Source organism: Mustela nivalis (genome assembly GCF_964662115.1).
Source record: "Mustela nivalis genome assembly, chromosome: 7".
Taxonomy (NCBI): Eukaryota; Metazoa; Chordata; class Mammalia; order Carnivora; family Mustelidae; genus Mustela; species Mustela nivalis.
In genome coordinates, this window is record NC_139026.1 from 47,435,910 (window position 1) to 47,460,717 (window position 24,808).

At 36.6% G+C, this 24,808-nt stretch overlaps 1 protein-coding gene across 5 annotated transcripts in view; it reads right to left on the minus strand.

Annotated features, from left to right (window-relative positions):
* Nucleotides 1-6,918: 6,918 nt before the first annotated feature.
* NUP107 (nucleoporin 107) overlaps nt 6,919-24,808 on the minus strand; it is a 45,371-nt gene continuing 27,481 nt past the window's right edge. For all 5 annotated transcript variants that reach the window (XM_082742860.1, XM_082742862.1, XM_082742864.1 and 2 more), the window contains 14 exons: nt 22,513-22,572; nt 21,694-21,839; nt 21,525-21,573; nt 18,088-18,157; nt 17,552-17,670; nt 16,342-16,380; nt 15,866-16,016; nt 15,415-15,527; nt 14,528-14,630; nt 13,890-14,050; nt 12,996-13,121; nt 11,052-11,165; nt 7,597-7,764; nt 6,919-7,244 (listed from right to left, as the gene is read on the minus strand). In XM_082742860.1, coding sequence (XP_082598986.1) covers nt 7,137-7,244; nt 7,597-7,764; nt 11,052-11,165; nt 12,996-13,121; nt 13,890-14,050; nt 14,528-14,630; nt 15,415-15,527; nt 15,866-16,016; nt 16,342-16,380; nt 17,552-17,670; nt 18,088-18,157; nt 21,525-21,573; nt 21,694-21,839; nt 22,513-22,572 — 1,527 coding nt within the window. In that variant the 3' untranslated portion in view covers nt 6,919-7,136. The remainder of the gene's footprint in view (nt 7,245-7,596; nt 7,765-11,051; nt 11,166-12,995; nt 13,122-13,889; nt 14,051-14,527; nt 14,631-15,414; nt 15,528-15,865; nt 16,017-16,341; nt 16,381-17,551; nt 17,671-18,087; nt 18,158-21,524; nt 21,574-21,693; nt 21,840-22,512; nt 22,573-24,808) is intronic.

Genomic DNA, 24,808 nt, shown 5'->3' on the forward strand with positions numbered 1-24,808 from the left:
CCCGAGGTGTGGATGGGGCGGTCTCTACCCTGCACAGGCGCGTTGGGCTCGGCGTGAGATTAAAACCGCGTCCTCGGTCCCCTACCTCTTTGGTGGCCTAACGTCAGCTCTGGTTGGGTCCGTCTGGGACCCCTCTCTTGATGTTGGACTTCTCCTGGGTGTCAGTTGACTCACTCGCTAGACAGCTGCTTTCAAGCTGGTGGAGTGCGGACGCTATGGGCCAGTTCTATGTACGAGACAGGTGCTGAGCAAATGTGGTCATAGCCAAAGAAGGGACAGCATTACTTCTTGGAAGCTTATTTTTAAACATTTTTTTTTAAGATTTTATTTATTTATTTGACAGATAGAGATCACAAGTAGGTAGAGAGGCACTTATTTTTAAACATTTTATCTTAACAATCAAAACATACAAAAATAGCATGATGAACTCATACTTATCATCGTTAGTACACCATTTCGATTTTCTTTTTGAATCAATGTTGGGGCTTTTAATTGTTCTTGAAAAATAGCCGGCAAACCTAAATGTCCTGATATACTTGGTTAGCGTTGTATATAGTGACCTACCATATTTAAAATTTATTTTTATCTATTGTCCTACCACTTACTGTAAAAACGCATTTGGGTTTTTTTTTTTTTTTGTCCCTTGATTAGTCTTGCCAGTAATCTGACTATTTTAAGCTTAAGTTTTTATTTTATTTTGAGAGAGAGCGAGAGCACGCAAGCACATAAGCAGGGGGAACAGGCAGCAGAAGCAGGCTCCCTGCGGAGCAGAGAGCCGGATGGGCTATGCGATCCCAGGGCTCTGGGATCATGACCGGAGTCTGAGCTGAAGGCAGACGCTTAACCGACTGAACCAGGGATCCCATAGTTTGACTATTTTATTGGCCTTTTCAATGATTTTGATTCAGGTTATTTCCTTTTTTCTTCTTTTTCTCCCTAATTTCTTGAATAGAATGTTCAGTTAATTTATTTAAAAATAAAAGGACTTTGGGGCACCTGGGTGGCTCAGTGGGTTGAGCACAACTCGTGGTTTCACTCAGGTCATGACCTCAGGGTGAAGAGATGGAGCCCCTAGTCTGGGGTGCTGAACTCAGCTGCCCAGAGTCTGCTGGAGTTACCTCCCTTCTCCTTTCCATCCTCTTTGCTCTTCCCCAGGCTCACTTGGGGATGGGCATACATGCTCTTTCTCTCCCTCAAATAAATACTTGAAAAATAATTTAAAAAAAAAAAAGGACTTGGGGCGCCTGGGTGGCTCAGTGGGTTAAGCCGCTGCCTTCGGCTCAGGTCATGATCTCACCGTCCTGGGATCGAGTCCCACATCGGGCTCTTTGCTCAGCAGGAAGCTTGCTTCCTCCTCTCTCTCTCTGCCTGCCTCTCTGCCTACTTGTGATCTCTGTCAAATAAATAAATAAATAATCTTTTAAAAAAAAAAAAAAAAAAGGACTTAGGCTATGAGTTTCCCTCCTGAGAATACCTTTACTCACAGTCAAGACAGTATAATATTCTCAGTCCTTAATTCCTTTTTTTTAAAATATTTTATTTTTTATTCGACAAAAAGACAGTGAGAGGGAATACAAGCATAGGGAGTGGGAGAGGGAGAAGCAGGCTTCCCACTGAGCAGGGAGACCTATGTGGGGCTCAATCCTCTTGGGATCAGATGTGTAACGACTGAGCTACCCAGGTGCCCCAGTCCTTAATTCCCAAGTAGTCTGATTGACAATTTTAATTTCCTCTTTGATGTAAGAATTATTTAAATATTGAGCCCCTGTTTTGTGTCAGGCACTAAATTTGGCACCTGGAAAATAGTGTGGAGTAAAGCCAGACCAGACCCTCTCCCTTAGAACTTAGTGAGAGAAGACTGGTAGTAAACAATGATCAACTATGATAATGAATATTTTGAGGTAATAAAATATGGTCCTGTGAAGTTATAATACAATTAGATCTAAACTTGGGGAGAGGGAGGTGGTCAGTGGGTTCCCCAAGGAAATGAATCTTCAAGATACAAGAATGAGAATTACGCAAGGTCTAAAGTCGAATTTTCCTAACATGGTCTTCTTGATAAGCTTTTCTTCCTATCATGCCACCAAATTCTATGGATTCTTACCACACCATGTGCCCTTCCCACTGTTTATATTGCCATTCTCCCTTCCAATTTGGATCCACAGAACCCTCTAATCAGTGATTTACAATGTTTACCCTCACCTGCTTGCCAGTTAAGGGCCGTGGCACCCTGTCTTCATTTAGTCTACTCAATTGTCCCCTTGTGCTTATAGATTTGGACTGTTAATTCAAATGCCTTTTGTGTTAGGGTTACTGAGTCTAACCCCATATTTGCCATTTAATCCAGATTTCTACTGTTCTGGAAACTGCCCTTCTCCAGACTGATTTAATGATTAAGCAGCTTTCTTGACCTTCTTCACAAAGCACAGTAGTCCTAATCTTTACTTGTCCTGAAATGGGATTATAATCTTTATTCTCATTTACAAATGTTGAAAATAGAGGTTAATGGCTGTTATCTTGCAGCTGGAGGTATGAGAGTAAGATTCCAACTCAGATTTCTCTGGTTCCTGGCCCACTTCCCCTCCTTTTTATTTTGGAAAATTTCAAACTCATGCAAAGTTAAAATACCCATCACCTGGTTTCACCAGCTGCCATTTTCATGTGTACCTACTCCTCACCTCTTCATTTGTTATCTCCAAAGAAAATTTACATTCACTCAAATGCAATAATCTAAAGTGTACATTTTTTGGATAAATGGAGGCACCTGTGTAACCCACACCAGTTAAGATACAGTATACTTCCATCACCTCACAAAACTCCCTAGAAAATCCCCACCCCCCCATGCCCAAGAGGAAATCACTTTTTTCATTTTTCCTTAACCATGGTTTTGACTGTTCTAGAACTTCATATAAATGGATCGTACAGTATGTACTTCTGGTGTCTAGGTTCTTTTGCTGGGTAGAACAGTTCTTTCCTTTTTATATTGCTGAGTAGTGTTTTGTATGAACAAACTGCAGCTTGTTTAGTCATCCTATTGATGGTCATTTGGGTCATTTCCAATTTGGGGCTATTATTAAATAATGCTGCTATGAATACATTTGCACAAGTGTTCTTTGGAATTTAGTTTCATTTCTCTTGAGTAAATAAATATATGAGTGAAATTTCTAGGTTAAAGGATAGGGGATTATAAAAAAGTCAAAACTTTTCCCAAAGAGTGTACCATCTTATATTTCCCCAGCAATGTATCAGTCACAGTTGTTCCACAATTTGGTGGTGTCAGTTTTTTATTTTAGCCATTTTGATGGCTATATAGTGTTATCTCCTTGTGGCTTCCTTTGCATTTCCCATGACTTGAGTACTTTTTCATGGGTTTTCTGATTATGCATATTCCCTTCCTTTACGAATCGTCTTTTTTTTTTTTTGCGCCACTTTTTGCTTTATTATTTAATTGAAAGAGTTCTTTGTATATTCTAAGTAGGAAGGTTTTTTTGGTCAGATATATTTTTGCAAATATTTTCTCCCAGTCTGTGTCTACTCTATTTATTTTCATAATGGGGTCTTTTTTTTTTTTTTTTTAAGATTTTATGTATTTATTTATTTGTCAGAGAGAGAGAGAAAGCACAAGCAGGCAGAGGCAGAGAGAGAAGCAGGCTCCCCACTGAGCAAGGAACCCCACATGGGACTCGATCCCAGGATCCTGGGATTATGACCCGAGCTGAAGGTAGCAGCTTAACCGATTGAGCCACCCAGGCGTCCCCATAATGGGGTCTTTGATGAGCAGTTTTATATTTCAATGAAATAATATTTCCTTTATGCTTATTGCTGTCAATAGGAAAAATCTTTTTTTCTTGTATAGGAAATCTTTGCCTACTCACAGGTCATTAAAGATTTTATTTTTCTTCAAACCTTTAGTTTTAGCTTTTATAATGAGGCTTATAATCCACTTCTAATTAATTTTTGTGAATAGTATAAAGTGGGGGCCATGATTCATTTCTTTTCCATATGGATATTTAGTTGTTCTGTCACTATTTAACTCTACTCAAATCTTTTATTTTGAAGATTTTTAAATCTACAGAAAAGTTGAGATTAATAAACATGACTGTGCCCTTCACATAGATTATGCAGTTAATATTTTGACATATTTATCTGTGTAGACTTTTAAAGCTAAACCTATTTTTAAATTTTTATTTATTTTTAAAAGTATTTTGTGATCTCTTTCTCTGTTAAATAAATTAATAAATCTTAAAAAAAATAAATAAGGGGCGCCTGGGTGGCTCAGTGGATTAAGCCGCTGCCTTCGGCTCAGGTCATGATCTCAGTGTCCTGGGATCGAGCCCTGCATCGGGCTCTTTGCTCAGCGGGAGCCTGCTTCCTCCTCTCTCTCTGCCTGACTCTCCGCCTACTTGTGATCTTTCTCTCTGTCAAATAAATTAATAAAATTAAACAAAAAAATAGAAAAAAAAATAAAAATAAATAAATAAAATAATTTTTTTTTAAGGATTTATTTATTTGACAGAGAGATCACAAGTAGGCAGAGAGGCAGGCAGAAAGAGAAGGGGAAGCAGGCCCCCCGCTGAGCAGAGAGCCCAATGTGGGACTCGATCCCAGAACCCTGAGATCATGACCTGAGCATGAGGCAGAGACTTAACCCACTGAGCCACCCAGGCGCCCTAAATTTTTATTTATTTTTTAAGTGATCTCTATACCCAACATGGGGCTAGAACTCACCACCTCAAGATGAAGAGTCACATGCTCTATCCATGTCTAGCCAGCCAGCCAGGTGCCCCAAAGCTAAACTGTTTTAAAGTGCAGACTTCATGGCCTTTCATCTCTAAATATTTCAGTAGGTATCTCTTATTCTTTTTAAAGATTTTATTTATTTGCCAGAGAGAGAGAGAGAAAGAGAGAGAGAAGAAGCAGGGGGACTAGCAGCAGGCAGAAGGAGAAGCAGGTTTCCAGTTAGCAGGGATCCCAGGCCCCTGGGATCATGACCTGAGCTGAAGGCAGACATTTAACAACTGAGTCACCCAGGCGTCCATTGGGGTGTATCTCTGAAGAATAAAAGACACTCTAATATCTGGCCACAATTATCACACCTAAGAAGATTAATTCAGTCATACCAAGTAATATATAATCTATCTTCTTGCTGAAATATTAGTTAGAATTTTGTTAAACCTGTTTATCAATTTGGCATCTTTACTATGTTGAGTCTTCTGTTTAATGAATATGGTATGTCTCTCCATTTTGCTCTTTTTTGGTTTATCAGTATTTTGTATTTTCAGCATACAAATCTTATACATATTTTTTAAGATTTAGACTTCCAAGTCAGTTCATACTGCTTCACCTCATTTTTTTAATGTATAAAAACTAAAGAGGTTTTGGAAAGTAAGTATTTCCTCTGGATTGTTCTTGCTAGCATAAGAACTTGAGGCGGAGTCCACTGCCTCTACACCTCTCCAGGGCCGATGCAAACAGTTGTATCATGATCAACTCCCGCTGTGTTCGGTACAATATCCATCTCTGATTTAAGCCAGAATACCCCAAGCTAATTAAAATCACCTATGGCATATTATACTTAAATATACAACTTCCAGGACCCTATACCAGGCCTCCTAGCCAGACGTCTCTAGGGTGGCATCTATAAATACATCTTTAAGAAACTGCTCAGGTGTGGGGTGCCTGGGTGGCTCAGTCGTTAAGCATCTGCCTTCAGCTCAGGTCATGATCCCAGCGTCCTGGAATCAAGCCTTGCATCAGGTTCCCAGCTCCACTGGAAGCCTGCTTCTCCCTCTCCTGCTTCCTCTGCCTGTACTCCCTCTCTCTGTCGCTCTGTCAAATAAAATCTTAAAAAAAAAAAAGAAAAAAAGAAATTGCTCAGGTGTGGGCACCTGGATGGCTCAGTCACTTACATATCTGATTCTGGATTTCGGCTCAGGTCATGAGATCGAGCCCTGCATGGGGCTCTTCACTAGGCCTGGAGCCTGCTGGAGATTCTCTCTCCCCTCTTTCTTCCTCCCCATTCTTGCACGCAATCTCTCTCAAAAAAAAGAAAGAAAGAAAGAAAGAAAATTCTTGCTGATTCATAAATATACTATGCATTACCATTTCTGGGCCTTGCTCATACTGATTTCCCAATGTGCAGTCCCTCACTCTTCTTGTGCTTTATCTTTGCCCTTGCAAATTCAGTACATTACTCAAACAGCAGCTCTAATGCTACCTCCTCAGAGCCCTCTTAGCTGGTGACAGTGTCTTACTGCGCAGATTACTTGCATTTTTTTAACGGCATTTAAAAAAGGTATTTGTTGTATAACCCCTACTAGAAGGGCTGGAGTAGATTCCACTCATTTTTGTATTTCCCAGCTTAGTCAGTGCCTACTGTGTACCAGATACTATGATAAGACTTCATAAGATCTAACTTAATTAGTAGCCAGTTTATTGAATGAGTTAATAAAAAAGAAATGTTTCCAAAATAAAGACAACAAAAGCGTAATATTAGACAAAACTCTTGCTATATTCATCTTAACTGTAGTATTTAAAAAACACTAAATTTATGAGGCACCTGGGTGGCTTAGTTGTTAAGCGTCTGCCTTCTGCTCAGATCATGATCCCATGGTCTGGGATCCAGCCCCGCATCGGCCTCCCTGCTCAGCAGGAAGCCTGCTTCTCCTTCTCCCACTCCCTCTGCTTCTGTTCCCTCTCTCAGTGTCAAATAAATAAATAAAATCTTTATCTCCCCCCCCAAAACCCACTAAATCTTATAAGAAATTACATACCTGATTTAGAAATGAATCTACTTCTCATCCTCTTTATAATTTTAAGATATCAGCATATTTATGCTCACAGGAGAAAAGTAGGATAACAGGAAACTTAATTTCTTATTACATAAGAGGTAATTCTGGAACTTGTAAGAACAGAAAATTTTAATTTTTATATAATTTTATTAATAAATGCAGGGAAATAGTCATATAATACATTAAATTTTCAAAGTATCATCATAATATTCTGAAAAATATAAAATGCAAATGTGTAAATTTTCATTATTCCCATGACAATGCAAAAGAAAAAACCCAGTAATTACAAATATGTGTATTTTACAAGAAACTCCATTTATCATAGAAATTAGCAGAGTGGATGAATTATGACTGAATTTCATATCCTAATGGATCAAGTCCCTGGTCTAGGAGCATTAGAGAGGACTCTCTTAACTTCTGCAACAATTTCCTTAGTTCTTCCTTAGAAAATACCTGATTTTAAGAGAAGAAAAAAAAAAAGTTAAGAATGAGAGCAAGGAAGAATATATAAATTTATGGTCATTTAATCAACCTGATTAGCTTAACATAAGAAATTCCTCTTTAAGATTTATATAGCCAAGGGCCACTATGTTCAAAGCTATTTCTTTGAGCCAATCTATTTACTTCTAAGTGTTTATGAATATGTATGTATTTTCAAAAAAAAGAACAAACATTAGAAGTGGACCATTATGTTAAGAAAATCTAAGAACATCTCAAAAATGTAAACACATCTCACAAAATCAAATATTATTACAGAGCTTATCAAATCACTAAAATTTAAAACTGTAAATGCTCCAGAACTTACCAGATACAGTTTGTGGCGCTCAGAGGAGACCATATCTGCTAACTGCAAGCATTCCTGATACTGACCAGTACTATGCAAAATGGTATGAAGCAGAAAACACAACATCGGCAGACAAAGCTTTCTCAATGAAACCATTTGGTGTGTCCTTTCATGGTCTTCTTCAGCATCCTATAGTTGGACATCAAGTTGTCATTTTAAAAAGTTTAAGGTAAATATTGTTATAAAAAACCCAAGTTTTGAATCAAAACCAAAATACAACAGGTAGAAGCTAATGGGGTTTCTCTAAAGCTCATGATGCCCATTTAAAATCAAACAAGGCAGGATTTTAATCATGACAGACACACAATTTTTGGTAAAACCGCATGAAGGCAAACAAAACCTAATACAGAGGAGTCCCTGGTCTGATAACAAAAACAAAATGCTTCTGAATTTATATTTTTCTTTTTTTTTTAAATTTGTATTTCTAATATCTATTATGTCTTGAATAAAAACAACTTTAAGCCGTAAGAGAGACTAAATACCACTGGAACAAAACTGGGAAGAGAAAAGAAGCACCGTTTCCCTTGATGTGTACAGATGGAAATACATGTGAGAGGACATAAACTGACCGTGGTGACTGCTGCTGGGGAGAAGGGTCATGAGGTGGGGAGAGGCACACAGGGAGGGACAATGTCACCACAAACTCTTTTTAAGCAAAGTGAATTTATGATTCCTTTGTATAACTTTTCAAAAATAGAAAAACTAAAAGACCCCATAGATTTGAATAATATAATTAATGAGACAGAACTAACAGATACATGAGAAAAACAATGTGGAGAAAACAATTAGCATTTCGAAGTACATATGGGCCTTTCTAAAAAATTATGTGGGCAGTAGTAAGAGTACAGAAATGTACCCAAAACGTTTGCTTGCAACAAATTTGAAATCTAAAAATCATTAAAATAATTTAAAAAGAACCCAGCCTTAACCTTTGTGAAATAATCTTAAAAATAGAAAGAAAAAAAAAAAATAGAAAGGAAATCCACAGAGTTCATAGCATAAGACAAAACAGAGAACAAGACAAGCTGAATACCTGGTCTTTAGAAAAGCCTAATAAAATACCTAATAAAATTTTTTTAAAAAAATATTTTATTTATTTATTTATTTAACAGAGAGATCACAAGTAGGCAGAGAGAGAGGAAGGAAAGCAGGCTCCCCACTGAGCAGAGAGCCTGATGTGGGGCTCGATCCCAGTACCCTAGGATCATGACCCAAGCCGAAGGCAGAGGCTTTAATCCACTGAGCCACCCAGGCGCCCCCCTAATAAATTTTTTTTAAAAAGTGGATTTACCTTCTTAGAAGTCTGGAACTTTTTGTTGTTGTTTATGACAACTTATATTAATCAGTGTAAGTATCTTCATGGGACAGACTATGTTAAGCTGCTAAAGCATTTTTCAAAAGCAGATGTAAGTGGAGCAAAAAAATGTATGTGGTAATTCTACCAAGGAGTGATTTGTACTAATTTAGGCTGATCTAGGTCAGTTTTCCACACATAGGGAAAATTACTATCAATTGTTCAGTCTTGTTTTGAGATATAAATATATTAACAGTAAATATTAAAATGCATGCATGCGTTGTGTTTTCTTAACTTTGAAAGGGAAAGCACTTTTATTTTATTTCTCAAATAGGCACTCACTACCTTCAGAGGTGGATTTAAAACCAAAGGTCTTACTCATAATTCACATTAGTTGTTTCCACCCAGAGCCTGTTAAGAATGTGAGCACTTCCTCTGAGTCACTCCATTTGTACTCCAAGGGCGTCTTTCGCCCCCTTGCTAGGGAGGCAAAGCGGCCCTGGCTCCCAGACCTCTTATCACCTGAAAGTAGCATCAGGTCTATTAGTAATCTGATCTCACAGGATGGATTCTGGCCCCCTGCTTCTTCTAGGTCTTGTTGCTGGCCAAATATCAAAGGGGTGTTACTAGTAATCTGTTCTGCTAACTCAAATGGCTTCCCACACCAGCAGACTGAAGGCTACCAACTGTCCTGAATTATGCCTGATGGGCCCAGCAATTTGCCACAAGGAAAAGAAAATCAATTGCTCTCCACAACCTAAGCTGTTTTTGTCATTCGAATGAACAAAAGCTTTGAAAAATTCTGTAAATGTATAAAATTAAAACATTCTTTCCATTAGGGACATACAGTAGGGCCTTACATGTGAGAAAAATTCATTACCTGGTATGTGTTGCCCACAGGAGTTGAACTGCACTGACATTACAGGTATCTCTAATATGAAGACAGTGCGTTCACCCCAGTCATTTACTAAATGTACCAAACATTTTCTGAAAGCCTCTTATGTTCCAGGCATTAACTTAAGTGCTAAACTCAGAGAAATGAAGAAAACAATGTTGCTGCCTTCATCAAGTCTACATCTTAATGGAGGTAGACACACAACAAGCAAATAATATACATTATACATTATATGTAACTGCCACAAGGAAAACCAATGCAGGATAAGAAGAAAGTGATACAGGGTGGCTGGGGCTGGGGAATGGGGAGGGTCTCTAGAGAGAGAACATTGGGCATACTACTGAAGAAGGTAGGAAAGCCATCGGTATAGCTATCGGGGAAAGGGCATTCTAGGTTCTCTGTTCAAAATGCTGCACCAAATATTCAAGAATCCAGCATTTACACAGTTCCCCTTTAACAGATCATGAAGTCTGCAGAGGCAAAGCTGATTACTCAAGGTTTCTGTTAAACCACAGGATCAGGCCTCTGTATTTTTTCACTAACATGATAGTTACCTTCAGTATCCTTCCTTTCCCCTCTACTCACTCAGCTTCGACATCATTTTTTAGGAATCAAATACTATACCTTTCAAGTACCCTGTCTAGACCTCTTCCAGGTAAAACCAACGTTTTCTTTTCCCGAACTCACAAAATACTTAATCTGTGCTTTTCTTATGGCATTAGGTACTTTTGTAACTAGTCTCAACCCAGGATATACATTTAAGCTCTCCAGCAGATTAAAAAAAACCCCAAAACCAATAAATCCAGGCCTATCACAGACCAATTAAATCAGAATCTCTGAAAGTGGAGCCCAGCATTTAAAAAAAGCTGCCTGCCCCCACCAAGGTCATTTAAATGGATAGCTCAGAGGTGAGGGTCATGGCTACTAGACTTATCTTTGTATCCTTAAATTGAATTGAATGCAAATACAATTAAATTTTTAGATCCAGAATTTTAAAAAGTTACATTTTAGTATCTTGAATGAATACATTAAATCTGAAGAAATAAGTTTACTCAATAGTCCAAGATTTCTATTCCCTAGTTATTATTTTCAGTCTAGGTTTAAATTAAGGGATGTTCAGTTACAAGAACAAAGGATATATAAGATCCATAGGTGCTTCTACTTAGAGAAAGAACCTTTGAAAATAGACTTTTACTTTTTTATCTATATACAATGTACAGAGCTTACCTCTCTAACATCTACCATCCACCCTCCATCAACAAACAACAAGACATTGTACATTTTCTCCTTCACATCAGCAGTCAGGGCATCCAAATGTCCTTTCCAAATAACATAATCCATCTGCAAAACAAACACAAGACATTAACAGACTAAAACCAATAAATAATGTATTTGTAAAAGTACATACAGGAATATTTACATGGAACATCATTCTAAAGAGTTCACTTTATTGAGAAGCATGCAACTCTTGATTTCTGGGTCATGAGTTTAAGCCCCACATGAGTACAGAGATTACTTAAATAAATACATAAAACTTAAAAAAAATAAAGTTAACTTTAGTCAGCCAAATACAAAAATAATCAACAGACTGCAGTGAAATAAAACACTAAAATGTTAACTTCATAAATGAACATTAATGTCACCTGAGGGTAATTTTCATGTTTGGTTAATAAGCTGCAGAAAACTAACAGGTGTCTTTTTTTCAAATAGCATTAACAGAAAGATCACCTGTTACAGTAAGAATAGAACTGCTGAAGAAATTACCTCTTTAAATATGACCTGATCAACTCACAGTTATATGGTCAATTAATCTTCAACAAGCAGGAAAGATAGTCCAATGGCAAAAGACAGTTTCTTTAACAAATGATGTTCGGAAAATTGGATAGCCACATGCAAAAGAATGTAACTGGACCACTTCCTTACACCAAACACAAAAAACAAATTCAAAATGAATTAAAGACCTAAATGGGAAACCTGAAACCATAAAAATCCTAAACAGAGCAGCATCAGGGTGGCTCAACTTGTAGGTACCCAATTCTTGGTCTCAGCTCAGGTCATGATCTCATGGGTCATGGGATAAAGCCCTGCAAAGCAAAAGGCTCTGCACTCAGTGGGGAGTCTGCTCAAGATTTTCTCCTTCTACCCCTCCCACTTGTACTCACTCTCACTCTCGCTCTCTCTCTCTCAAATAAAATAAATAAATCTTAAAAAAAAAAAAAAAAAAAAACCTAGAAAAGAGTACAGTAAAGATCTCTAAAATTGACCATAGCAACACTTTTCTAGATATATCTCCTGAAGCAAGGGAAACAAAAGCAAAAACAAACTATTGGGACTATAGCAAAATAAAAACCCGCACAACAAAGGAAATAATCAACAAAACTAAAGGGTAACCCACTTATGGAAAAAGATATTTGCAAATAACATATCCAATGAAGGCTAGTATCCAAAATATATAAAGAATTTCTGCAACTCAACACCAAAAAAATGAAATAAACCAGTTAAAAAATATTCAGAAGACCTGAAAAGACATTTTTCCAAAGAAGACATACAGATGGCCAACAGACACAAGAAAGATGCTCAACATCACTCATGATCAGGGAAATGCAAATCAAAACCACAATGAGGTATCACCTCACACCTGTCAGAATGGCTAAAATCAAAAACACAAGAAACAACAAATATTGGTGATGATATAGAGAGAAAGGAACCCTTGTGCACTGTTGGTGGGAATGCAAACTGGTACAGACACTGTGGAAAACAGTATGGAGATTCCTCAAAAAGTTGAAAATAGAACTACCCTATGACCAGCAATTGGCACTACTGGGAGTTTACCTAAAAAATATAAAAACACTAATTCAAAGGGATACACGCACCCCTATGTTTACTGCATTCTTTACAACAGCCAAGTTATGGAAGCAGTCCAAGTGTCTGTCCATATATGAGGGGAGGTGGTTGGGGGATGGGTGAAATAGGTAATGGGGATTAAGGAATGCACTTGTGATGAGCACTAGGGGATGTATGGATGTGTTGAATCACTATTTTGGACACCTGAAACTAATAGAACACTGTAAGTTAACATACTGGAATCAAAATTAGAAAAAGGAATCTGAAAAAAAATGTGATCTGTATTTTTAAAGTGCAATAGATAGGTCTTATATAAATTCAACTTACTTCATATTTCTTTTCTTTGTGTTCATGAGCCACTCTCTCAGTAAAAGTTGCTTGAGGTATCAAAGTAGGTTTCTGTGGAGCTGAATTCATATGCTTAAACCACTCGTTAAAGGTTTCATTGGCTTCCTAAGATGTAAAATAAAATATAAAAAAATACGAAACAAACACAAGTTTTCCGTATGTTCTACAGAGCTTTTAAAATCTGGTTCTTAGAAGTAATTCTGCAACACCAAGAAACAGAACTGTTCAACATTTATTTTTTGCACCCAAAAAAACCACTGTGAATAAATATTTTGTCAAATGGTGAACACCAGCAAGGTACATGTATATTGTGTTTTCTGGCACCTAGTCCTATCTCAAGCACTCCGGTCATATACGTATCTTGACACTTACCACTTTGTGATGTTTACTTGTCTGTCTTCTTCACTAGCCCATTAGCTTCTACAGGGCAAGGACAGACTGCTATCCACAGATGTCCCCTAGAACCTAGCCTGATGTAATCACTTCATTTTTTGTTGAAAGCATCTTAAATGAGTATGTTGTTATTTTAGATATAACAAATTTAATTGTTTCGCCTTTGTCGGTTATTGACCCCTTACCCCCAAAGAAACACTAAAGTTGATACAAGCATTCAAAGAATTGCAAGGACACTAAGTTTTAGACATCACCCACTCTATGAAGTGAAGTTCTTGGTCGGTTAGCATGAATTAGAACCTTATGCTGATGAAGGCCGGACCATGATCTCAATGCTCCTGTGGATCAATCAGTACCACAGTCACAAGAGAGAGAAGATAAAAAGTCAGTCACCACTATTGGATGAACAGTTCAAAGTCTGAGAGTGAATCAGAAAAATCATGAAGGTAGACACATTTGTGATTTTCTTTATAGGCTCACCAAATAAGCTCTAATGCACAAATGTTCTCTGATAGCATTATCATCTTCGGCAGGAAGTGGACTTTCCATTCCTTGTTCCTCCCACTGATTATAGATTTCCGCTATAGAATCCTGAGGAATTTTCACAAATACTTCTTTTGCAGCTTCATGCTTTTTTGATGCTGTGAAAAAGAGGCACAATTTTTCAATATATGTGAATTGCTGTATGGTGGTTTCTAAAGGAGTCAAATTAATTGGTTTGCAACCTTTACAGTCAGCTGTAAGCATCTTGAGTCCCAAAGTAGTTTTAATAAAGGTATGGGTGATTCTTTGTACTTAATAGCCAAGCTTTTTCCTTATTTCAGTGGGTCAAGTCACAAAAGAATTCATTTAATGCAGTTGCTTCTACCAACTTTTGAGTCTTAAGGCAATTACATTTTTCAAAGCCTTGAGATTATAATAAACACTGATTAGGACAATGATAATGTTAATTTTGTTTCATTATACTAGACCTGATATATAAGAATGGCTGTTTTGTCACCTGCCCCCCTCCACCGGAAGGATTAGAAAAACAAAGAAAAACCCACAACAAAACAAAAATTTAAGAATATATAAGTTTGAACAAAAGCCTGAGAAGAGAATATTAAAATAAAGCATACCCAAGAATTTTCTCATTATCGCATTGCCTTGTTTAAGTGCTTCCGCCCTCTGTGCTGGGTCAAATACCAACCAGTCAATTACGTCAATTTTTAAACGGTCCTCCTATTCATTTATTTGAAAAAAAAAAGAAACATTGATTGTACCTTTTTCTAATATATTCTAGTTAGTAGAATTAACTTACATCTAGTAAACATGATCATCCCTCAAGCTATATGAAATTATGAAAGAATCTAGCTTTCCTTAGTTTCTTCTCACACTTAGTAACTCAAATTACAAAAAAGGGATGCCTAGGTGGCTCAGTCAGTTAAGCGTCTGCCTTTGGCTCAGGTCATGATCCCAGGGTTCTAAGATGGAGTCCCACATTGGGCTCCTTGCTCAGTGGGGAGCCTGCTGCTCCCCTTGCTTGTAAGTTTGCTCTCTCTGACAAATAAATAAATAAATAAATAAATAAAATCTAAAAAAAAAAAAAAACCCTGAAAAAATTACAAAAAACTTCTTTGAGTATGAGTCTGAAATTAAGTATTCTATGTCCCACCAACTTAACCAGGTGATTCCTTAGCGGCTACTCTAAAATGGTTTTTTGTTTTTGTTTTTTTTTCCTGAAAATAGGGTAAGTAAACTACTTAAAGAGTTAGAGATTGATCAAGTGTCTAGAATAATCCAATAATCCAATAAAGCTTCCTTTAACACAATACTACTGCAAGTAACTTAAATCCCTTACATAAGACCTTAAGTCTGCTGCCAATTTTAAAATTTAAAAGGTTTTGGCTGACAAAGAAAAATTCTTAAAGAAAGGAGGCAGAGTATGTTAAGGAGGAAGTTCACCAAAGAGCCACCAAAGAGGGATTAGGAATTACACATACAACTCCCCTGCCCCTTATGTTACCTCAGTAGTGCTGGTATCTAGGGCTGGGGCCACGTCATGATGACTGAATTCACCATTATCTTTCTTTCGGATATTCTCGACTACAGTCTTTGTTATAGCTGCAATATCCAAATCTAAGGAATTTTTTTAAGAGACAAAAACCAGAATTAATCATTTACACTAATATTCTCTAAACAGTCACATAATGATTTGGTAAACTGGAATTAAAATTCTATAAAAATATAACGTGTACAATATGAAAGACATTATAAAATTGTAAAAGAAAATGCCATAACAGGGATATTCTACATGGGTTACAGTATAAGTTATTTTATTCCTAAAACAGAATTTCATCAAAAATTTCATTCTTTTTCTCTCAAGAGAAGATTTAAAACTATAAAGATAAGTGTTACTAATGCCAAAATGATAACTTGCCTATGAAACCCAACAAAAAGTTCTCAACCATTTTTACCTGCTTCTTTAGCCAGTTCCAGGCAATGGTGGCGCTGCTCAAATTCTGTAACACCTTCCAAAAATAATGCATACTGGGCTACAGCTAGGTCTTGAGGTAAATGACAGGTATAAAATGCTATAAGATTTGTATGCTTCTCATTTATTAAAAGCTAACAAAACAGAAAAAGATCAAAATATGTCAATAATAACAACAGGTTCTGGGATCAGCAGTGTTTTTTTTAAAAATTCACTTCAAAATTTCAAACATTAATGAGAGATTCATATAGATGTGGATTTGTTCTACTGAACAGAATGATTTTAAATTCTAAATAAAATATACTTAAGATAATTAAAAGATCTCTTACAGATTCTGATGACTTCCCCACCACTGAGCATTAAAACATCACCATTCTGATTTTTGTTTCCACCAAAAAAAAAAAAAAAACACACACAAACAAAAAAAACAATCAAATTGTGGATTCTTAAAAGTTTTACCTGTATGTAGGTCTTTAAAATTTCAATGGAAACTTCTTCCTTTATAGAAAAAAGGATATAATTCAATTATAAACAAAACTGCTTATATGTACCAGCAAGGTATCTAATAAAAATTCTACTAAGTGATTGAATGATTTTAATATTTACCATGGAGCAATGACTACATGCGAGGCTAAGTGCTTAGCAAAGTTTATATGCTGCCCAAATGAACCTTCCATAACTCTTTGTGAGTAGTTACTATCATTGTTCACAATTTACAGAGGAAGAAACTAAGAGTTTCTAAACTAAAAAAACTACAGAGGTTTTTATTTTACCCAGAATTACATACTAGAAGCTGCTGAGTAAGGATGCAAACCCAGGATTCTTACTCCAAAGTCCAAACTTTCAACTACTGTTTATCATTCTGCCTCCTATAGGTACTAAATGTTACCATGATTATAGGAAAAAGAAACAAAAAGAAAAAAGAAAACAAAGGTTTGAAACCTCACATAGAAAAAGTAGTCTTGTTCAGTTAGCTTGGTGGGTTGATTTAGAACTGGGTACTGATGAGGATAAAGTTATGAATTTATCAAAAACCACATAAGGCACCTGGGTTGCTCACTCTGGATGAGCATCTGACTTCAGAGCCTGTCATAATCTCAAAGTGCTGGGATCCAGCCCCACACTGAGCTCCCTGCTCAGTGGTGAGTTGGCTTGTCTATCTGTCCCTCCCTCAGCACATTCACGTGTGCTAATAAAATCGTTTTAAAAAATTACTTAACACACACACACACAAACCCCCACTGGTATTCTGCATCCATTGACTAGAGCCCTAAAGGGTCATCCACAGTGAGTTATCACTGAGTGACCATACAAGACTGTCTAGAAGACTTCTATGCCAGGACGCTTGGGTGGCTCAGTCGATTGAGGGTCTGCCTTCAGGTCAGGGTCATTATCTTGGGGTTCTGGGATTCATATCTGGGGTTCATGTCAGGCTCCCTCCTCATTCCACTCCCCTGGCCCCTCCCCGCATGTCTCTCTCTCTCTCTCAGATAAATAAAATCTTAAAAAAAAAAAAAAAAGACTTCTGCACCCTTACCACCATTTCTAGGAAAAAAAAAACCCAAAAACCAAAAAACAAAACACCCCACAAAAAAGTAGCATGTTTTCCTGATGAGAGGCATACAGCATCACCCTTGCAAAGGACAGTCAATTGTTCTTTTTTATTTACTTTGATCTGTAGTCCCAGAGTGTGGAAAAACAAAACGAGGTGAGTCATGAAGCGGAGAAGGTGTCCAGGTAGATTGTTTCTGCTTTTGGAAAGCCATTTGTTAAATTCATTCATCAAACCTACAAGACATCAAAGCAAAAATTCAGTAATAGGAATAAAGACCAAAAGAATAGAAATAAACATTACTCAGGATATGTACTGTATTCCTATAGTACTATGAAATCACTACCTCATTGTTAATAACCCCCATATAAAACAGACCCAGGATTAAATTCAAGCTCTATTATCTTACAATTAATAGCTGCATTCAAATAGGCTGATATAAAGATTAAAAGATGCGGTGAGTCCTGTACTGTTTTGATAACTTTTTAATGGGCTCCCTGCTCAGCAGGGGTCTGCTTCTCCCGCTGACCTCTCTCCTCTCATGCTCTCTTTCTCCCTCTCTCTCAAATAAATAAATAAATAAAATCTTAAAAAGAAAGAAAGAAAGGAAACAAAGAACTCATAGAAAGCAAAACAAAAGTATAGTATCTTACCATCAATGTCTCCCAGGATAAGGAACTTTTGAACTATATGATAATGTTCTTGATTCTCTTCCAAAACTCTCTGAAAAAATTTTTACATTTTCCATAAATCTCCCAGTGATCATTCTTTAGTATGTATTCATTAGTAAGCCAAAGGTCAACTTTTGAAACAAGAAAAGTTGCACATGAGGGGTCTTAGGAGATGAAAACAAATTTGAGAAAGTAATGTCTTTGGAATATACTCAAGCTGAACAATCGTTGAAAGCAGAGAATTGTGTTAAAACAATTTAATCTCTGAATATTATTATTTTCATTTTTTATATTTTATTATTGTTCTTCTGGCACTCCATGGTGAGCCAGAAAGGAAGGGCACACGTAACCTAAGCAAAACAAACTATAAGATTTCTCCAAAAACGAAGAGCAGTTGTTGAAAGCATTCCTTTGTATTCTCTTCTGCAAAGGGCACCATGCATAACAGAAGCCACCAAAATAGTGATTAGACAGTAGAAAAAACTATAAGTGACCTTCTGTTGCACTGTTTGGAAGCAAATAGTTTATTTCTTTTTTGCCAAACACGTTTTAATTTTTTATTTCATTATCTAACTTTTCTTGCAGCATTCATTCTTGGTTACGTTCAAATCTTTGCTCTATCTGGAACTGACTTTAAAATGTGGCATGAGGTAGGGATTTAGCTGTTTTCCTCCAGACAGAAAGTCAATCATGCCCATATCATGTATGTAAATAAATCCCTCTTCCTTTGAAATGAAAAATCACCTCTGTCATCTATAAGTGCTAATACATATTTGGATCTAATAACAATGTCTGTGTTTCACTGATCTATTTATTCATTCCTGTGTTAAGTGCATATTGTTTTGTTGTATAATTATTTTGTTTTATTATTAAGTAAGGCAACTAGTGCATATTATTCTTTTTCAAGTTTTCTTGCCATCTTGCCATTCTCATTTATTCTTCTTTTTGTAAAATTCTCTGTTTAGAAATAATCCTCCAGGGGCACCTGGGTGGCTCAGTGGGTTAAACCCTCTGCTTTCAGCTCAGGTCATGATCTCAGGGTCCTGGGATCGAGCCCCACATAAGGATCCCTGCTCAGCGGGGAGCCTGCTTCCACCTCTCTCTCTCTGCCTGCCTCTCTGCCTACTTGTGATCTCTGCCTGTCAAATAAATAAATAAAAATCTTAAAAAAAAAAAAAAGAAATAAAGAAAAGAAATAATCCCCCAAAGATTAAGTTTCTATGTTAATTTTGGAATGGCTTACATCAAATCCTCTCATCCAGGAACATGGTACATCTATTTATACTCATGTCTTCCAATAAGATTCAACAGTTTCTTTTTGAAAGTCCTCAAACCCTTAGTTAATTTTATTCCTATGTATGTTATGGCTTTGGTCAATAATTTAATGGGACTTTTTTTGGAGGGAGCACCAAATCCTTTTCTAATTAGTTGTGAAAAATACAGACAGGCTATGATTTTGGGGGGTAACTTTGTATTGAATTTAGGTACTTAAAAATTCTCATTCTTCTATGAATCCTAGTAACTGAGTTTCTAGTAAATTGAGTTTCTAGATTTATACTTTCATCCTTTGTAAATATTCCCCTCTTTCTAATACATATATCTAATTCCTAATTCTAATATGTAAATATAATTCCTAATTCTAATATGTATATCTATTCCTTTACTTGTTTTATTTTTAATTAGCTGGAATCTCCACAAAATAACAGACTGGTAAGAAATACTTGACAGAAGAAGTATTAATTTCTTTACTATACAGTTATACATAGTAAAAAGGAAAAGATAAAACTCAACAGAAAAACAGGTAAAAGATGTGAATAGGAAATTCACACATGGTCAATAAACACAAGAAAACTTGCTCAGCCTTATGAATAGACAGGGAAGTAAGAGCAGAACAGCAAGTTCCTATTTCCCACCTAATCTGATACATTAGCAAAAAATTCAAAGTGTGACATCTGGGACTGGTGAGAATGCAGGCAGATGGCTGCATTAATAAATTACTTATGGGAGTATGAATTAAATGCTACAACCAGGTAATTAATTTAATATATATCTACTCTTTATTTCAGCAACCCTGCTTTTAGGACACTTACCCTAAAATAGGACTAGTAGATAAGCATATATGTATATAACAATGTTCACTGCACTGCTAGAAACAACCTAAATACATCAAAAGAGAAATGATTAAAAAGAATAGGTCAGGTTACCCTAAATCTGTATCCCCTAACTTGGAGAAAGTATCATTAAAAGAAAAACAAAAAACAAAAAACAAAAAACAAACAGTTGGGGTGTCTGGGTGGCTCAGTTAAGTATCTGACTCCTGATTTCAGCTCAGGTCACGATCTCAAGGTTATGAAACTGAGCCCTGTGTCTGGCTCCATGCTTGGGCTCTGCGCTGGGCATGGAACCTACTTAAGATTCTCTTTCCCGGGGCACCTGGGTGGCTTAGTGGGTTAAGGCTCTGCCTTCGGCTCAGGTCATGATCTAAGGGTCCTGGGATCGAGTCCCACATCGGGCTCTCTGCTCGGCGGGGAGTCTGCTTTCCCCTCTCACTTTGCCTGCCTCTCTGCCTACTTGTGATCTCTCTGTCAAATAAATAAATAAAATCTTAAAAAAAAAAAAAAAAGATTCTCCTTCTCCCTCTGCCCCTACCCCTCCATGAAATCTCGCTCTCAAAAAGTTAATAAAGACAAAACACTCCTCCCAAGTTGGAGAGTAATGCAAGTAATATGATGCAAAAAAAAAAAAAAAAAAAAACAAACCAAGAAAAATCAAAATATCTCGGAATTAACTACATTATTTACACATATTTGTAAGATTATGGAGAAGGAGAAAGATATAGAAGACTATATAGCTATATATTTTATCATCTCTGGGGAATGAGAATAACCATAAAATGGTTAGGAGGAAGTTACTTTATAGCTTTTATACTATATAGATTTTATTTATATCTTTGGATTATTTTGCTACATACTTCAGTTATTTAAAATTATTTATGAGAATATTACCTAAAAATATTAGATTATTTTAAGATCTAGGAAATGTCATTTTCCATTAACATTTTCCTTTTTCAAAAAGAGAGAAATTAGGGGCGCCTGGGTGGCTCAGTGGGTTAAAGCCTCTGCCTTCAGCTCAGGTCATGGTCCCAGGGTCCTGGGATCAAGCCCCACTTCAGGCTCTCTGCTCAGCAAGGGAGCTTCCTCTTCTCTCTCTGCCGGCCTCTCTGCTTACCTGTGATCTCTGTCTGTCAAATAAATAAATAAAATCTTAAAAAAAAAAATGTCTCTCATTTAGATAAGAGATAAGGAAAAGGAGAAAATATAACCGTTTCAGGTTATTTTTTTGCTTTTCAGATACGTGGCACAACAGCATAACATTGTTTCCTATTCTAGTTATCCTAAAATGTTCTTACTAATATTTACCTTTTTATCAGTAGCTTGAAGTTCTTCAAATACCTTTTCTAAGGTCCAACTTTAAAAAGAAAATAGGAAAGGATAAAACAATATTAGTAATATGAATAAGGGCTACAAAATAAAACTTTACAGAGCATACTGCAAATCACCAAGACAAAAAACAAAAGAACAAACTCACTTTGCTTCCAAATACTCCCTAGGGAGTTCTTCAGTTTCATCCAGATTCACTACCGATGTCCGGATCTCCTGTTCTACCAAACTGTCCACCATCACCCGAAAGTAGGCCCACACTGTGTCTTCCCAGGTGTCACAGACGGGAAGCAGCTTTTTTCCCCATACCAAACCAGAAACACATATATAGTCAACAAGGGGTGGGGAGAGCAGTGACTTCCATTGATATGGACTATAAAGTCATTTTAATGACATAAAACATAGTGGATTGTAATATACATACCAAACAGCCCATTACCCAACTCATACCAATCTTTTAAAAAGTTTTAACTATTGAGATTTTTTCCATACTCAGTTCACAATGGCATCAATTTTCCATGTTGGATGTAAGATGATGTTTCAACTAGTTATTACAACACACACAAATAGCTATAAAATGCAGGGGGTGGTGGCGTTTGTAAGAAACACACATACACAAACATAGAACAATCCCAACAGTCACTATGCCTCAGTGGTACACTTCTGTATAAACCGAGGGGCACTATAAGTCATCAATAAATGTGTTTTGTAAAAAAATATACATATATATTGGAATTAAATTTATAATTCTTAGAAATTAAAGTCTGGTTCCATTTATTAAAACATCATTTGGTGTATGGCATACATGAAATTAAGCAACTCAAGTCACTATTCTATTTCATGATTTTGCTGTCACTGCTACTCTTAGAAAGTAGCTTAAGCTTATAAAATTTATTATATATGAATATTAGAATATGTATCTGATTTTGATCTACAGGGGAAAAATGAATTAAAGTAGATTACATACCTGCTTGAGATTTCCACTTAAAGCTGCATAAATTGCCCTCTCGTATCTATTAAAAAGCTCCTGAAATACAAGGAGTATAAATGTGAAATACTGTTTTTCTAAGGATGTACATTTTTTCATAATCTGGAATTTTATAAGTCTTCTAAATGGCCTTATTTATTCACTTGATAGTTTCTAAACTTTAGTTAAAGATCTAGTGGGGCAGTAAGGACTCCTTTGGGGCGCCAGGGTGGCTCAGTTGGTTGAGTGACTGCCTTCAGCTCAGGTTATGATCCTGGAGATTGAGTCCTGCATTAGCTTCCTGCTCAGCATGGGGTTTGCTTCTCCCTCTGATCTTCCCCCTCTTATGTTCGCTCACTCTCTCTCTCAAATAAATAAATAAAATCTTAGATTAAAAAAAAAAAAAAAGGACTCCTTGGTTTGCTGATGTAGGCAGTGCTGAAATCTTCAGGAAAAATCAATCATCTCAATTTCAAATATAGGATGAAAGATCCAACTCTAACAGATGCTTTGATTACTTATCATAGTTAAATTTTATTCCAGATAGATCTGGAGTAGCTGTTTTCCTCTAGGAAGCTCCTAAATGCCTAATACTACTTGATACTTACAGAACATCAAAACAAGGCACCTGGGACCTGTCTTTTATCAGTCTGCATTTAATTCCTAAGCAGGACTAATTATGTTTATCAAATTAGTTCATTTTACTATCAGATTCTATTGATGGCACTTCTTGTTTTCTTATCATCTAAATAAGACTTCAAAGACTTTCACTGTTTACCTGAATCCTCTTCTGCCTTTGTTTCCAATCACTCTTTTGACCACTCTTGTTCCTTCCTTTCCACTATCAATATTATCCTAGGACAGGCCCTTAATACTTAGTGTCTAAATAATTCCAACAGGCTCCTAACTAGTTTCTCAGCCTTTGGTCCATTCAATTTTTAAGCCTATTTTTTTTTTTTCACTATCATGTTAATCTTATTAAAGCACTGTTACCATGTGCTCTCAAAGTTTTGATGGTTCACTACTATCAATGATATATACTCCTTCTTTAGAGAAACACTTGAGGACCACCAATACCTGTTCTTTTTTTTTTTTTTTTAAAGATTTTATTTATTTGATAGAGATCACAAGTAGGCAGAGAGGCAGGCAGAGAGAGAGGAGGAAGCAGGCTCTCTGCCAAGCAGAGTCTGATGTGGGGCTCAATCCCAGGACCCTGAGATCATGACCTGAGCCAAAGACAGAGGCTTAACCCACTGAGCCACCCAGGCGCCCCCAATGCCTGTTCTTAATTTAACTTTTTCAATCATCTTTTCCATTAGTTCTGTTCCAACCCTGGTTTTGAAAATGTGAATTTGTTCCAGTGCAACCGATCTATCAAGGAACAACATAAACGTAATGCGATTTCTCATAACACAAATCTCATCTACAAGAAACACTAGGTGAATGCAGAAAACCACACGGAGCTGAATGGAGGCAGTTATAAATACACAAAACTAACATATCTCAAACATCTACCTGCCACCTCACTTCATTAGGTATATTATAAGCTAACTCCATCCGTATCAAGAGTTACAATTTTCATTTTAATTTCAGCTAACCTCCTTCTACACCTCACAGTAACTCACAAGCTGCAACACCCTGACACTCAAATGCACAAGTAAACTTCAGTGTTTTTTCAAAGTAAAATGCCATATTTACTGTAACATTTGTGTATTTCCTGTTTAACAGGGTCTTAAGTTTTTATCTTTTGATGTGTTGCCGATGGTTTTTGAGTACTGTGCTCGAAAATCTATTTTCCCCAAAAGGCCTGTGGGTTTTCTGCAAAATTTTGCATGCTGCAGTGATTTTTGTTTTTAGGAAAGCACAGGTCATATGGTATGGTAACAGAACTGACTCTACTTCCTTTTATGAGCCCTCTGCTCCAACCTGATAGCCCTAGACCTACCACCTTCCATTAGGTTTTCCAACTTACATAACCTACCAAGAATTCCTTCCACTTCTTTTCATATCCAACAACTCAAATCCTAGTAATTTTTTAAACTGCAATTCAATTCTCTTCCCTGGGAAGCCAGATTTAGCCCAAATGCTTATTCTCTGAATTCATTTGATACATTCTTTTTACTTTTTATCAGTATTTAATTCTTAGTACTTAGTGTCTGAATAATTCTGGTTAATAGTTAAACCTCCCAACCCATTCTTCAATTTGATCAGAAGTTTTTTTTGAAAATGAGCCCCTGCCTGGCTCAGGCAATGTGATCAGAAGTTTTCTGAAAACTTCTTGGCTCAGTTAGTAGAA